The sequence below is a fragment of the Eschrichtius robustus genome, chromosome 7 (assembly GCF_028021215.1).
Source record: "Eschrichtius robustus isolate mEscRob2 chromosome 7, mEscRob2.pri, whole genome shotgun sequence".
In the NCBI taxonomy this organism is placed as follows: domain Eukaryota; kingdom Metazoa; phylum Chordata; class Mammalia; order Artiodactyla; family Eschrichtiidae; genus Eschrichtius; species Eschrichtius robustus.
Window position 1 is genome coordinate 106,454,753 of NC_090830.1, and position 16,396 is coordinate 106,471,148.

Consider the following 16,396-nt stretch of genomic DNA (forward strand, 5'->3'; position numbering starts at 1 on the left):
CTTCCAAGACTCCAGACATATCCTAATGAAGTCTGCCTTTAAAAAAGAGGAAAAAACGGGTACTTTAATGTTTATTCGATGTTCATACTATTGTTAAGATAATATATTTATTGGAATCTAAAAAAAAAAAAAATGGTTCTGAAGAACCTAGGGGCAGGACAGGAATAAAGATGCAGATGTAGAGAATGGACTTGAGGGCATGGGGAGTGGAAAGGGTAAGCTGGGATGAAGTGAGAGAGTGGCATGGACATATATACACTACCAAATGTAAAATAGATAGCTAGTGGAAAGCATCCACATAGCACAGGGAGATCAGCTTAGTGCTTTGTGACCACCTAGAGGGGTGGGATAGGGAGGGTAGGAGGGAGACGCAGGAGGGGAGGGGATATGGGGATATATGTATATGTATATGTATAGCTGTTCACTTTGTTATAAAGCAGAAACTAACACACCACTGTAAAGCAATTATACTCTGATAAAGATGTAAAAAAGAAAAAAGATAATATATTTATAAATCAGAAAAATGTTCCCTTTAAGAAAATATCTGCTTCATAATACACAGATTAATACAAAGTTGAAAATGCAAAACATATATCATGTTAATATAATTGATTTATGTGTTAGGTTAACTTGTAATAATTTTTTTCTTTTACAGCTTTGAATCTTGGTTTGATATCACTAGTCTGTCTGAAACTGCTGAAGATATTATTGCTAAAGAAAGAGAACAGAATGTATTGCATATGCTGCACCAGGTTTTGACTTTTTTCTTATTCTGCTTACTAGAGACTCATAGAATGAAAAAGGAACCCTAGAAATTACCTGTTCACCCCATTGTGGTAGAATTTGAAAAGTGAGCCCCCCCGCCCCCAAATTTAACTTACTCTCCTGCCCTTTTCCCTCCGCTAGAGGTCTCATGGCGTTACAGCAGAAGTAAAGTGCTTTTCAAAATTTTGTCCTTTTCACGTATACTCACTTTACCCCTAATGGTTACTGACATGTTTGTCAGCCAAAAATGAAAATTTTTATGCAATGTTTGCCAACAATAGTTGCATAATTTACTTATTTGTATGCTCCATTCTACTGTTTTGTACAAACTCCATCTATCCTATCTATTTTTAAACAAACATAATCTTTCAAAGGTCTCCTAGTTTTCATATTGGGCCTGAAAAGCTTCTCAATTGTGCTTTGACAATTTTATTCAAAATCTTTTTGAAAAAGTTTTTTTGACTTTGAAGTGAGACAGTACAGAAATCAAAGTAAAAATAACACCCCAAATCATACTTCCCCAAATCATTTGCACGTTTTTTCTGATAGTTGCCTGTAGGTATATTTGTGTCTGGGCTGTTGTCTACAGATACTTTTTTCTTAAACTACTGGTAATGTTCTCTCTTTCTCTGGAAAATTAAAGTCTCTCTATGCTTTGCTCTATACCTTTGAGGTATTTAAATACAGAGCCCTAATCTATATGTAAATTAATTACTAATTTAAAGGTAAGCCTATAAAGGATATAAAATGATTTTTTTAAGTTGATTTTCTTTTAAAAACCTAAGCAGTTTAATAATGATATAATTACCTATTGCTTCTCTGTTTTATAAATGTGGAAATCTCTTGTCATCACAGCTGATGAAGGAGAGTAGTTTTAAGTCTGAAGTTTTAGAACTTATAGAAGGAAACTTTTCATGCCTACTTTTCTGGGTCAGTTGATCTTTTGGTTTTCTACTAATTCGAAACCTCACTTTTAAAAACTGGGGGCTATAACTTTATCCTTAAGAAGTACAGATACCACCTTCTTATTTCTGCTTTTTAAAATATTCAAGTTATACTAGAATTTTTGAAAAATTAATAAGTTGTAAAATGTTACAGATAAACACTATGAGTTTGTCATGTGGTGGTTTTTGGTCTGGAAAATTTCAAGGAAATATTTTATATCACCTTTTGAGATGTGATAGTTTTATATAGGAAGAAAAGAGGAAGAAGGGGTAAAAGGGTATTTTGGGAGAGTATTCCTTGAAAATACAAAAATGTTTAATGTTTATATATGTTTATTCATGTTTAAATTATAGATTTTAACACCTTTCTTATTGAGAAGACTAAAATCTGATGTTGCCCTTGAAGTTCCTCCTAAACGAGAAGTAGTTGTTTATGCACCACTTTCAAAGAAACAAGAGATCTTTTACACAGCCATTGTGAACCGTACAATTGCGAACATGTTTGGATCCAGCGAGGTAGAGTGTGGATTTGAAATAACCTACCTGTAAATGACAGTTGGCATAGAAAATTTCATGGTTGATTTCAGTCTTATATAAGGCTCATCACCTGTTTTCATGACTTGTTGAGGGTGAATTTCTAACTGGAATATAAGGCATAAGGCCAATAGCAAAAATTGTCTCCTAGTAATTCTGTGGTCCTACTAAAATTCAAGTGATGGTTCCTGCATTAATTGCTTTATAGTCATCTGAAATACTGTCTGGGGATGGACTTGGAAATACATTTGAACAAGCACACAATATACTACGGGCTTGCCAACTAGACCAGTCACCCCAAATACACAATCCCTTTACAGGAGGTTGTTGGTAGCCAAAAAATTTAATAAAATCCTCTATTTGAAAGAAATATCTTTTTTAGTTACCCACCATATTACAAGAAATTGAATTGGAATGTGATTATCTTATAACTGAAGATTAGGAGACTCTTAAATCTTGTTCAGATGTCCAGATTTTTGACTGTTTGCCATGGACCTGTGTATTTCTTTTCAAAGTATTTATGATTATGCATTTCTGTTTTTGTACAACCATTAGACTGTTATCCCATTTTCATTTTAAGTAAAGGGAATCTCTGGCTTTTTAACTGTTAGAAAATTAAAGTAATTGCCTGTTGGGAGGAATTTCATTGCAGTATTATACCAATCCAAAGAAATACCCTCTGTAGTGCAGATATATGGAGCCTCATTTCAGCCCAAAGCTATTAAATTCCTTTATATAAGTTCAGAAGTTTTATCCATCCTTAATTTTTTCTATTGAGATATGAATGCAGTAACTCTGATTCCAGATATTGTCATCAGTGTTAATAAAACAATTAAATTTCACAGGATAAAATTTACATTTGGCTATAGTTTATGGATCTTTGATTTTGTGCCTTTGGAAATTACTAAACTTGATGATGACAGACAAAATTATTTTTTTCTTTATATGTTAAAACATTTTGTACATAAAAATATTATACCCCACTTTGTGTGTGTGTATAGAATTTAAGAGTATAGCTTTTTTTTTAACATCTTTTTTTTTTTAACATCTTTATTGGAGTATAATTGCTTTACAAAGGTGTGTTAGTTTCTGCTGTATAACAAAGTGAATCAGCTATATGTATACATATATCCCCATATCCCCTCCCTCTTGGGTCTCCCTCCCACCCCCCCACCCCACCCCTCCCCTCCCCTCTAGGTGGTCACAAAGCACCAAGCTGATCTCCCTGTGCTATGCAGCTGCTTCCCACTAGCTATCTGTTTTACATTTGGTAGTGTATATATGTCAATGCTACTCTCTCACTTCGTCCCAGCTTACCCTTCCCCCAACCCCCATGTCCTCAAGTCCATTCTCTATATCTGCGTCTTTATTCCTGTCCTGCTCCTGGGTTCATCAGAACTTTTTTTTTTTTTTTAGATTCCATATATATGTGTGTTAGCATATGGTATTTGTTTTTCTCTTTCTGACTTACTTTACTCTGTGTGACAGACTCTAGGTCCATCCACCTCACTACAAATAACTAAGAGTATAGCTTTTTAAAAAGATATTTCTTTAATTTATTGTTTTAGAAGGAAACAGTTGAGCTGAGTCCCACTGGACGACCAAAACGGCGAACGAGAAAGTCAATAGATTACAGCAAAATAGATGATTTCCCTAATGAATTGGAAAAACTCATCAGCCAAATACAGCCAGAGGTAGACCGAGAAAGGTGTGAGTTTAAAAATAAATTTAAGTATTCTTTAAACTGTGATTTTTTTTTTCTTTTTTTTTTTAATGTCTCATATTCATGGATTATATATTTTGTGCAGAGCTGTTGTGGAAACAAATATCCCTATAGAATCTGAAGTTAATCTGAAGCTGCAGAATATAATGATGCTACTTCGTAAGTGCTGTAATCATCCATATTTGATTGAGTACCCTATAGACCCGGTCACTCAAGAGTTTAAGGTGAATACTATTTAATAATATACTGTTTTGATTTCTGTAACTTTTTATGTTGGGTGAAAGTCATTTTTTTAATTATTATTATTACTTACAGTAAATACTGTTATGTTTGTCATATGAAGATTGTCTTCCTCCCCCCAAATTCAGAGAACTTTATGAATGTTAGAATAAAGGTGGTTTTCTATATGTAAGCTAACTAATATTTTTATTTATATATTTTATGTAAACAGCTAGGAATCCTCCTAAATTTAGAGTGATATTGGAAATATAACTTTTTAAGTAACACAGTTGATTTCCACTCTGTGTTTTAGTTGCTGTCTATTTTGGAGATTGTTGTCACCTTTTCAGTATTCCTTTTAATTAGTATTCAGCTTGTCAAAATCAGTCTGGCTGCTCATTGCTTAAATCTCAACAAATAGCCACAGAAGAGAGCAAAAAGTTATGTTGATTTGTGGGCTTTCAGATTAAATGAATGAAACTGCTTTCTTAGGCAGTTGATGGAAAAACAACCTAGTAGTAAAGGAAATCAGTTCTCAGTAACCCTCAATAACCCTGTTTTGTACTAGTTTACAGCAGGGTTCCTTACCCTTGTCAATATTGACATTTTGGGCCAGATAATTCTTTGTTAAGGAAGTGCTGTTTTGTGGACTATAGGCCATTTGTCCAGCATCTCTAGCCTCTAGCCACTAGATGCCAAAATATTTCCCTCCCCCAGTTGTGTCAACCTAAAGTATCTTCCAGGCACTGCCAAATATACCCTGGGGGTGGAGGGCAAAATTGCCCCTATTTGAGAACCACTGCTTTAAAGCTTTTCATTGAGTAAGGAAGAAGATAATCTCTGAAGGTAATTAATATTCACCAGAAGGTTAAAAATTTCATCTTGGATACTTAGGTTGCTTATAAGCTCTTATACTTTCTTTAATTTCTACTGAGAGTTTTAGCAGTAATTTTCATACGCATTTGGTTGAAAGTGTACTCAGTTATAAAGAATAAACCTCAACATTAAGTAAGTTTGAATTTAATGTTCTGTTATACAAAATTTTGGGGAGAGGGGTGGGGAGGATAGATTACACACTTAAACCGAATTTTGTTTTTTGTGAAATCATTGGTTTTAAATTGTAGAGTATGTCTTTCCTTGAGTATGTCTTTCCTTTTCCTTTTTTATCTTCTGATTAAAAAGATCAAATAACAAGGTCAATTTAAAAAGTTTTATAGGGACTTATTTGTCATTGAAAATTAAACTGTTAACATGGTTTTTATTTTGACAAAAACAGATTATTAGCAGTTGTTGTGACAATTTTTTTTTCCTTTCTTTGCCCACTTTTAAGATTGATGAAGAGTTGGTAACAAATTCTGGGAAATTCTTAATTTTGGATCGAATGCTGCCAGAACTAAAAACCAGAGGTCATAAGGTATGGTACTTTTGATTGGATTTTTGGTTGTTTAATTATTCTTCATTCATCAGTATAGATACTAAGATATATTTAAATTTCAGGTGCTGCTTTTTTCACAAATGACAAGAATGTTGGACATTTTGATGGATTACTGTCACTTTAGAAATTTCAACTTTAGCAGGCTTGATGGATCCATGTCTTATTCAGAGAGAGAAAAAAATGTAAGACTGCTTATGTCATACATACTTAATTCTTTTTTGTAACTCCTGTCTTGATTTCTGAAGTAATGTTCAAAATTGACCTAGGGACTTCCCTGGCGGTCCAGTTGTTAAGACTCCGTGCTTCCACTGCAGGTTCGATTGGGGAACTAAGATCCCACATCCCGCATGGCACGGCCAAAAAAAAAAGGACCTACATCCTAGGGCCTCTGGTTTATTGCCACAACCTGGGCAATAGGCATGATCATGATTTTTTGTTTCATGGGAGTTGAGTCTGATAATTTTATCTCTTTCCACCAAATTGGTCATTTTCAACTTTTTGGCTGCTGTGGCTTTCAGTATTTATTTATCCCACATCAAAAGTCCTATGGATGCTTAAGAACTCACACCCAGCTTGAAGAATGCTGGCTTATTATATCCCTTGGGACACCACTGCCCTCCCCCTTCCTTTGCTGGTAAACAAACGGTTATAAGATAGCTGATTAATATGCAGTTCTATATCCACATTCCAGGCAGGAATAGTTTCTTTCTTTCTTACTTCCTTATGTTTACATCCCTTTTGCTTTTAGATGCACAGCTTCAACACAGATCCAGATGTGTTTATCTTTTTAGTGAGTACACGAGCTGGTGGTCTGGGCATTAATTTGACTGCAGCAGATACTGTTATCATTTATGATAGTGATTGGGTAAGTTGGAAGTGTAGCAATATACTGATTATATTTCCATTCTGAATTTTTAATCTTTCATTGTACACTTTGTAATTTCATTTTTCTGTTTTGAAAAGGTATCTACTTTAAGATGAAAATCATTTCTTTGTCCAGTGTGTAAAGACTTGAATGTACTTTATCACTGAAGTCACTCTAGAAGTCTAAATTGAGTTAAGGCACTTAAACAGTACCTTAACTCAATTTTAATCAATCTTTTTAAACAAAGATTCTGATTGGATCATGCTCATTGACTTTACCCACATAGTATGAGTTTAAATAATTTTAACCTTAAACTGTTAAATGTTATTTTTCTTTTTAACTTTAAGAACCCCCAGTCTGATCTTCAGGCCCAGGATAGATGTCATAGAATTGGTCAGACAAAGCCAGTTGTTGTATATCGTCTTGTTACAGCAAATACTATTGATCAGAAAATTGTGGAAAGAGCAGCTGCTAAAAGAAAACTGGAAAAGTTGATCATCCACAAAAGTAAATAACATTTTGTAGTACTTTTTTTGCTTAAGTTGTCTATTGTGTGTTGTGAATTTTTGTTATTGTTACTTTCTTTATAAAAGAAATCAGTGCAGGATTTAAATAGGCAGTGGGGAATTTGGAGCTGTGAAGACCTAAGCTGGGTTGGTGTGACCATAGACATAATGAAAAATACTAGCGTCTAAAATGAGGAACAATGGGGCAGTGAAGAGTATCAAGTATACTTTTATAGTGCCATATCTTAAACTGTCATGGGGATTGACATGATGTTACTGATTATTCTTTTTTTCATTAAAAAAAAGAAACTTTTTGTTGAAGTATAGTTGATTTCTAATATTAGTTTCAGGTGTACAACATAGTGATTCACAATTTTTATAGCTTATACTCCATTTAAAGTTATTAAAAAATAATGACTGGGGCTTCCCTGGTGGCGTAGTGGTTGAGAATCTGCCTGCCAATGCAGGGGACACGGATTCGAGCCCTGGTCTGGGAAGATCCCACATGCCGCGGAGCAACTGGGCCCGTAAGCCACAACTACTGAGCCTGTGCGTCTGGAGCCTGTGCTCCGCAACAAGAGAGGCCGCGATAGTGAGAGGCCCACGCACCGCAATGAAGAGTGGCCCCGCTTGCCACAACTAGAGAAAGCCCTCGCACAGAAACGAAGACCCAACACAGCCATAAATAAATAAATAAATTTTAAAAAAATTATTAAAAAAAAATAATGACTGTATTTTTATAAAGTCATTATCTGTGCTGTACAAAATCTCCTTATTGCTTATTTATTTTATACATAGCAGTTTATATCTCTTAATCCTCTACCCCTACCTTGCCCTCACTTCTCCCCACTAACCACTAGTTTTTTTTCTATATCTCTGAGTCTGTTTTGTTATTCATCTGTTTTATTTTTTAGATTCCACATATAAGTGATAACATACAGTATTTGTCTTTCTCTGTCTGACTTATTTCACTAAGCATAATAACCTCTAGGTTCATGCACGTTTCAAATGGCAGAATTTCATTCTTTTTTATGATGAATAATATTCCATTTTGTATTTCTCTTTAATCATTCATCTTTACCCATTCATCTGTTGATGGACACTTAGGTTGTTTCCGTATCTTGGCTATTGTAAATAATGCTGCTGTGAACATTGGGATGCATGTATCTTTTCAAATTATTATTTTTGTTTTCTTTGGATATATACCCAGGAGTGGAATTGCTGGATCATATGGTAGTTCTGTTTTTAGTTTTTTTGAGGAACCTTCATACTGTTTTCCCACCATTCCCACCAACAGCATACTAGGGTTCCCTTTTCTCCACATTGTTGCCAACATTTGTTATCTGTAGACTTTTTGATGATAGCCATTCTGACAGGTGTGAAGTGATATCTCATTGTGGTTTTGATTTGTATTTCTCTGATGAATAGCGATATTGAGCATCTTCATGTGCCTGTTGGCCATCTGTAGATGTTCTTTGGAAAAATGTCTATTCTGGTCTGCCAGTTTTTTAATCAGTTGTTTGGGGTTTTTGATATTGAGTTGTATGAGCTGTTTATAATATTTTGGATATTAACCCCTATCAGACATAGAGTTTGCAAATAGTTTTTCCCATTCAGTAGGTTGCCGTCTCATTTTATTGATGGTTTCCTTACTGTGCAAAACATTTATGTCTGACTAGGTTCCATTTGTTTATTTTTTTTGCTTTTGTTTCCCTTGCCTGAGGAGACAGATCTAAAAAATACTGCTAGGACCAATGTCACAGAATATATTGCCTATAGTTTCTTGTAGGAGTTTTATGGTTTCAGGTCTTAGTTTAGGTCTTTAATTCATTTTGAGTTTATTTTTGTTTATGGTGTGAGAAAATGTGCTAGTTTCATTCTTTTATATGTAGCTATCCAGTTTTTTGAAGAGACTGTCTTTTCTTCATTGTATGTTTTTGCCTACTTCTCATAGATTATTTGAACATAAGTGCTTTGGGTTTATTTCTGTGCTCTCTATTCTGTTCCATTGATCTATGTGTGTGTGTTTGTGCAAGTACCATGCTGTTTTGATTACTGTAGCTTTGTAGCATAGTCTGAAGTCAGGGAGCCTGATTCCTCCAGCTTTGGTCTTTTTTCTCAAGATTGCTTTTGTTTTGGAGAGGTCTTTTGTGGTTCCATACAAATATTGGGATTACTTGTCCAGTTTTGTGAAAAATGCCATGGGTATTTTGGTAGAGATTGCATGAAATCTGTAGATTGCTTTGGGTAGTATGGACATTTTAACAATATTAATTCTTCCAATGCTTCTTTCATCTCGTTGGTTAAGTTTACTCTTAGATATTTCATTCTTGATGCGATTGTTTTTTTACTTCTGCTTTCTGATAGTTTATTATTAGTGTATAGAAATGCAACAGATTTCTGTATATTAATTAATCTTGTATCCTGCAGCTTTGCTGAATTCATTTATTAGCTCTAACAGTTTTTTGTGGAGACTTTAGTTTTTTCTTGATATAGTATTGTGTCATCTGCAAATAGTGATAGTTGTACTTCTTCCTTTCCAATTTGGATGCCTTTTCTTTTTCTTGTCTGACTGCTGAGGCTGGAACTTCCCAGACTGTGTAAATAGAAGTGATGAGAGTAGCCATCCTTGTCTTGCTCCTGATTTCCTAGGAAAAGCTTTCAGCTTTTCACTGTTGAGTATGATGTTATTGTTAATGTTTATCCTTTTTTTAAAATAAATTTATTTATTTTATTTATTTGTTTTTGGCTGCGTTGGGTCTTCGTTGCTGTGTGTGGGGTCTTTGTTGCTGTGCGTGGGCTTTCTCTAGTTGCGGCAAGCAAGGGCTACTCTTTGTTGCGGTGCACAGGCTTCTCGTTGCGGTGCACAGGCTTCTCATTGCTGTGGCTTCTCTTGTTGCGGAGCACAGGCTCTAGGCGCGCGGGCTTCAGTAGTTGTGGCTCGCGGGCTCTGGAGCACAGGCACAGTAGTTGTGGCGTATGGGCTTAGTTGCTCCGCGGCATGTGGGATCTTCCCAGACCAGGGCTCGAACCCGTGTCCCCTGCATTGGCAGGTGGATTCTTAACCACTGCGCCACCAGGGAAGCCCCAATATACCTTTAATATTCTAATATTTAATATATTTTACTTGCAAGAAGAGGCTTAGAAGTTTTCTTAAAGCATTTTGGCACACAAATCTCTTATCAAGAATAAACAGTAGGGGCTTCCCTGATGGTGCAGTGGCTAAGAATCCACCTGCCAATGCAGGGGACACGGCTTCGAGCCCTGGTCTGGGAAGATCCCACATGCCGCGGAGCAACTGGGCCCATGAGCCACAACTACTGAGCCTGAGCGTCTGGAGCCTCTGCTCCACAACAAGAGAGGCCGCGATAGTGAGAGGCCCGCGCACCGCGATGAAGAGTGGCCCCCACTCGCCGCAACTGGAGAAAGCCCTCACACAGAAACAAAGACCCAACACAGCCAAAAATAAAAATAATAAATAAATAATAAATAAAAAATTTTAAAAAAAAGGTATATTGAAGTAGTGCTACAATAAAATCTGTTTACTTTGTTGAACCCACTATTTCAAAAATATTTGACTCCAGTATGCCCTTTTCATAGTTTCAATAACAGAATATTAAAAACACAGTATTTTTTTTTTTTAATCTAGATAAGATTCTGAGGATAGGGAAAGTGAAGTGGGTGAGGCATTGGCATTTTATGTTCTGTTCGCTGATACTCCTTGGAGTTCTGCTTTTATTTATTCAATATAAAATTCTGTTGGATAAATGGCTTGATGGCTGCCATAAGAAAAGTTGAAAATCATCTTATATAAGTTTTGAAGCCTAGAAAAATCATAATAATGTTGAAAATTGCTATCAATTTATTTTATGCTACTTTTCTACTTGCAAATACTTTCTCCAGTATATCTCATTTTGAGGGAAATTGTGGATTAGGCTTTAGACCTCTTTAATTTGATTTGATGGAGCATTCAGATTGTAGTTAGAATTTCCATTGGAGGAAAAAGGAACTTGGTCCTAATAAGATGTTGTGCAAATTAAAAATTTTTCACCTGTGCTGCTTTTAGGGACTTGAATTATGAAATAAGTTCTGTTTTGTTTTGAATTTGGTTTAAATTAGGTACGGTTTATAGTTTTATTTTCCCAAGTTTTACTTTTAGTAATTTTAGAGATTAATTTCAGAGAACAATTTGAAAGGAATTTTTAAAATGCTGACAATGTTTTATTGAGGTATAATATACATACAGTAAAATTCCCGGCTAAGTGTACAGCTTGATGTCTATAACAAATGTATATACTCAATTAATTATTATCCAGATCGAGGTAGTGAACATTTCCAACATCCGAGAAAGTTTCCCTTTCTAGTCATTTCCGAGGCTCCCTTCCCCTCACTAGAAGGCAACCACTATTCCAATTTTTGTCATATAGGTTAGTTTTTCCTTCAACTTTATACCTGGATTCACTTGTATGTATTCTTTTTTTTGCCTAGCTACTTATATTCTACATAATATTTTGAGATTCATCTATGTTGTGTGTGTTAGAAGTCTGCAGTTTAAACAAAAAAAATGCTGAATAATTCATCCATTCTTTTGTTGATTGATGTTTGAATTGTTTACAGATTTTGGTTCTTATAAGCTCCTCTTATACAAATATTTATGGACATATGTATGTATTTGTTCTTGGTCTTAGAGTGGGTGTATGTTTACCTATAGAAAACTACCAAACTTTTCCCCAACCATTTTACACTCCCACCAGCAAAGTATGATTAATTGCAGTTGCTTTTCTTTTTTTTACCAACACTTGGTTTGTCTGTCCTTTTTAATGTAAGGCATTCTGATTGGTTTGTAATGTACTGTATTTTGGTTTTAAAGGCAATTTTGAGTGTTTTGAATTTCTTGAAAATTTTTTCTAGATCATTTCAAAGGTGGTCAATCTGGATTAAATCAATCTAAGAACTTTTTAGACCCTAAGGAATTAATGGAATTATTAAAATCTAGAGATTATGAAAGGTAAGATTGTTTTAATTTTAGAAAAATATAATGCATAGTTTTGATTTATCATATAGATGTGAGTATCTTGTTTCCTTATAGGGAAGTAAAAGGATCAAGAGAGAAGGTCATTAGTGATAAAGATCATATAGATGTGAATATCTTGTTTCCTTATAGGGAAGTAAAAGGATCAAGAGAGAAGGTCATTAGTGATAAAGATCTGGAGTTGTTGTTAGATCGAAGTGATCTCCTTGGTAAGTATCTCTCATGGTTTTACTTATTATTTTTACAGAAACTTTGAAACATATACATAAGTAGAGAGAATAGTATAATATACCTCTGTGGATAATTCATTCTGCCGTTAATAGTTTACAACATTTAGCCAATTTTATTTCATTGCCATTTTCTTTAATCAGAATGTTAAACTCATGACATTTTACCCATAGCCACTTTCTTAGGCATCTTCTACTGAGAAGAACATGTTTTTAAACATAGTCACTATGTCATTATTATATTTAAGAGAGTTGGCCCTAAAACCTTAATATCAGCAAATACCCAGTTCATATCCAGATTTCTCCAGTTGTCTCAAATCTTCTTACGGTTTGAATCAGGATCCAAATGTCATTGTTTGCTATATCTCTTTTCTTCTATATCACCCTCCTCACTTTTGTTTTTCCATGCCATCGATTTGTTGGAAAAACTGGGTTATTTGTCCAATAAAATGACCTGCATTCCGGAATTGGCCGACTCCTGCCCCCCTTACCCATTGTCCTTTTTTTTTTTAAATAAATTTTTTAATTTTTATTTTTATTTATTTTTGGCTGCATTGGGTCTTTGTTGCTGCACACGGGCTTTCTCTAGTTGCAGCAAGCAGGGGCTACTCTTCGTTGCGGAGCACAGGCTCTAGGCACTCGGGCTCAGTAGTTGTGGCTCGTGGGTTCTAGAGCGCAGGCTCAGTAGTTGTGGCTCACGGGCTTACTTGCTCCGCGGCATGTGGGATCTTCCCAGACCAGGGCTTGAACCCGTGTCCCCTGCGTTGGCAGGCGGATTCTTAACCACTGCGTCACCAAGGAAGTCCAGGAAAAGGATTCTTAAACAGGGTACAAAACTCTCAAACTAAATGAAGAGATTAATAGATTTTATTAATTTAAAGGCTTCTGTAAAAACAAACAATACCGTAAACAGATAAGAGACAAACCACAAATATTTGCAGCACACGGCACAGGAAATGTTATTCATATATAAATAACTGAATATCAACAAGAAAACTGGACAACTTAAGAGCAGACGATTACCGGGAGAGAAAGAAACAGCCAGCGAACATAAAAAGATGCTTCAATCTCCCTAGAAATCAGAGAATGCAAATTAAAACCAGTAGTGATTTCATTCCAATAGCTATCATATTGACAAAAATGTAAAAGATTTCATATTAGCTATGGGAGTGTATAAAGATATATTTTCATGGTGTTTTGCTTTCCTGCTTTTAAACTAACCGTAATTGGGCTTTTTTTTTTAATATCTCTCAGAACATAATTCAGATTGGTGTTGTTTATTGCTGTGTATCTGTATATCTTAAATACAGCAGAAGTGATTTTGATTAGCAAACTGATGTTTCAGTTTGTTTGTTCCCTGGAGGACAGTTCTAGTTTTAATAAGAGTGTACTTTTTTGCTAAAGTGGCCCACATTTCTGTGGATTTGAAAATTTTGGACAGATGACTCACTTTTCATAAAAACATAGTGGACCTCTCTTTTAAGATTTCTTTTTAAGTTCTTATACTTAAAAAAAAAAAAAAACTTGTTTATATATTTTTCTCTTAGATCAAATGAATGCCTCAGGACCAATTAAAGAGAAGATGGGGATTTTCAAGATACTAGAAAATTCTGAAGATTCCAGTCCTGAATGTTTGTTTTAAATTGGAGCTAAAAGAATGTCTTTAAAAAGTTCTTGTTTACATCTAGTGATCTGTATTGGTGTTAAAATCCCGATTTTTCACTCTACTTCTTTGATTATATCAGTTTACATAATATAACTTGTACCATTGCATAAGTTTCTGAGCCTTATTAAGAGCAAAGACATATTCATAGTAAGTTTCAGTTAATTTTTCAGACTCGATAGTACTCTTGGGTATAGGCTGATGTGTCTGTCCTTAACCACTGCCAGATTTATACAGTCTTCCTGTGGAAGTTTAATGTCTTTCCCCCACCCTCCTTTTTAGCAGTACAGTTCATGGGCTTTTGGTACTTCAGTTATGGAGTAGGCTTTGGATGGGGGAAAGATTGGGATTATACTGTCTATTGTTTAAATAAGAAATGGTTTGATTTTTAGGGTCTCTTTCTATAAAATAGTTTGCCAAATAAATGTTTGTTATAAGATGATCTCATCAGATTATTTTTTCAGATAAATAATGGCTCAGGTGAAATAATAGCAAAAGTCTTGACTGGCATTGCGATTCAACATTATGGTAACTCTTTCATTCATTAGTACTATACACATATGTCATATAAAGATTTCAGCTGGACCTTGGGTCAATGCAGAGAAGGCTCTGGAAGAAATTATAGGTTCTTGACAAAAGAACAGAAATTGGAAGTGGCAGTGTACCATGCAAACCAAGAACGGAACAAGAGAAAAGGGACCCTGAAAATTTATAGCAGGGAGAGGTTAAAATAAGGCTTAGGAATATAAGTAACACAAGATCCATAACAGAGGAGCAGAATGGGAACCATTTAGGCCCTATATGTATATGAAAACTGAATGCTCCCTGAACCATACATTTTTGTGTAGGTTGTTATTCTTGCTGCCATGTATATTCAAATGTAGATGAGATTCTCTCTGCCTTAGGGTAATGGAACCTAGGACTCAGAAGAAAAACTATTTTGAGAGAATATTCAGCCAAAGGAAAGAATAGACTACAGAGTGGATTTTTTTCAAAGTGGAAATGTTTACCAATCGCTGACAAATCATCATCGTAACCTTAGTTGGTTGCTTAGTAGTCATACTAAGTTTTCCTAATCCATTCTCTTACATTGAGCTCAAATGATTATTTCATGGGTTTATCTCTATCCTCACATTTCTAATACCTCCTCCCTCTGGCCTTGCTCCCTGTCCACACAGAGAAAATAAAAATGATCAGAGAAGAACTTGGCCACCACTGCATCTGTAAACCTACCAGCATCTGTGCCCATGTATCGTTTACTTTTATGCATATAGTCTGTCCTAGCTAGAGCCAACAGAAAGGCCCCATTTCTTGTTTTACAGCAAACTCCTTGAAAAGTCTGTATTCACTGAATTGTTTCGCTTCCATTTTTTTCCTAAACCCATTCCAGTCAGATTTTTAAAGTCTCCAGTGACCTCTCTCTATGACCTCATTTACTTGATCTTTCAGCAGCATTTCACATAGTTGTTTAATTTCCACTAAACCATTTCTTTAGTTTGCTAGGTTTTCAGCAGACACATTTGCCTGGTTCTTCCTACTTCTCTGGTTCTTTCTCAATCTCCTTTGCTATTTTTTTCTTATGTCTTTGACTCCTTAACATTAGAATCTCCCAAGTGGGCTCCCTTGATGGTCTTGTTGCTTTAAATGCCAACTGTGTATTAAATTAAGTGCCAACTATGTGGTGATGACTCAGGTTTATATCTCCAGCCAGAATCTTTCTCCTGAACTCACTTCCAACTGCCTACTTGATAATTTTACTTGGTTGCCTGATAAACGATCCCAAATCTGAACTGTATGAACTTGTTCTCCAGCCCTTTAAGACTGTTACCTCCCATGCAGTTATTTTTCAACTTCTGAAATCTTGTGTTGTCATCTCCTGTGTTTTCTTTTCTGGGAGTTTAATGACTCTTTCATCCTTTTATTGTTATTTTAGTTTAAGGGGCAAGAGGAACAGATGTATTCACTCCATGATACTGAAACAAATGCTCCCTGCTTCATCTGTATAAAAAGGTATTCTCAGACCAGGATTTGTCTTCCCTCACTTGATCAAATTGCCAAGAAAAATACTTCATTAGCTTTATTGTTCGGTGAGTCATTCTTCTGTATTATGAGGCAGTTCCTGAATGTACTGAGAGGTATAGTGAAAGTGGTACTTGAACATTTCCAGGCAAATATGTTTGATGGACTCTTTCACTGATGTCTTAGCAATTGTATTTGATTTTTTAGTCTTAGAACTTTGAAGTAATACTTTATGAAAAGCCTGAAATGCACTATTGTTTATATTCAAAACATTAAATAAGTGCTTCTGGTTTTAAATTCTGTACTCTTACTTCATAAGATTGTTTTGGTTTTGAGTTTTTTAAGTTAATGCTACTTAAGTTTTTATGATTCTATTTGCTGTATTAGTCAGTACATCTTCACAAATAACATACTATGTATTAATACTTTATCATTGATTATGGTTATAAAAATCAAGCCCAAGG

At 35.1% G+C, this 16,396-nt stretch overlaps 1 protein-coding gene across 1 annotated transcript in view; it reads left to right on the forward strand.

Moving 5' to 3' along the window:
• Positions 1-16,178, forward strand: part of HELLS (helicase, lymphoid specific) — a 39,877-nt gene extending 23,699 nt beyond the window's left edge. Inside the window, exons 12-22 of the mRNA XM_068548241.1 lie at positions 656-752; positions 2,064-2,225; positions 3,812-3,951; positions 4,052-4,190; positions 5,516-5,599; positions 5,683-5,802; positions 6,369-6,485; positions 6,833-6,992; positions 11,903-11,999; positions 12,156-12,232; positions 13,798-16,178. Coding sequence (XP_068404342.1) covers positions 656-752; positions 2,064-2,225; positions 3,812-3,951; positions 4,052-4,190; positions 5,516-5,599; positions 5,683-5,802; positions 6,369-6,485; positions 6,833-6,992; positions 11,903-11,999; positions 12,156-12,232; positions 13,798-13,892 — 1,288 coding nt within the window. The 3' untranslated portion in view covers positions 13,893-16,178. The remainder of the gene's footprint in view (positions 1-655; positions 753-2,063; positions 2,226-3,811; positions 3,952-4,051; positions 4,191-5,515; positions 5,600-5,682; positions 5,803-6,368; positions 6,486-6,832; positions 6,993-11,902; positions 12,000-12,155; positions 12,233-13,797) is intronic.
• The last annotated feature ends 218 nt before the right edge of the window (positions 16,179-16,396 follow it).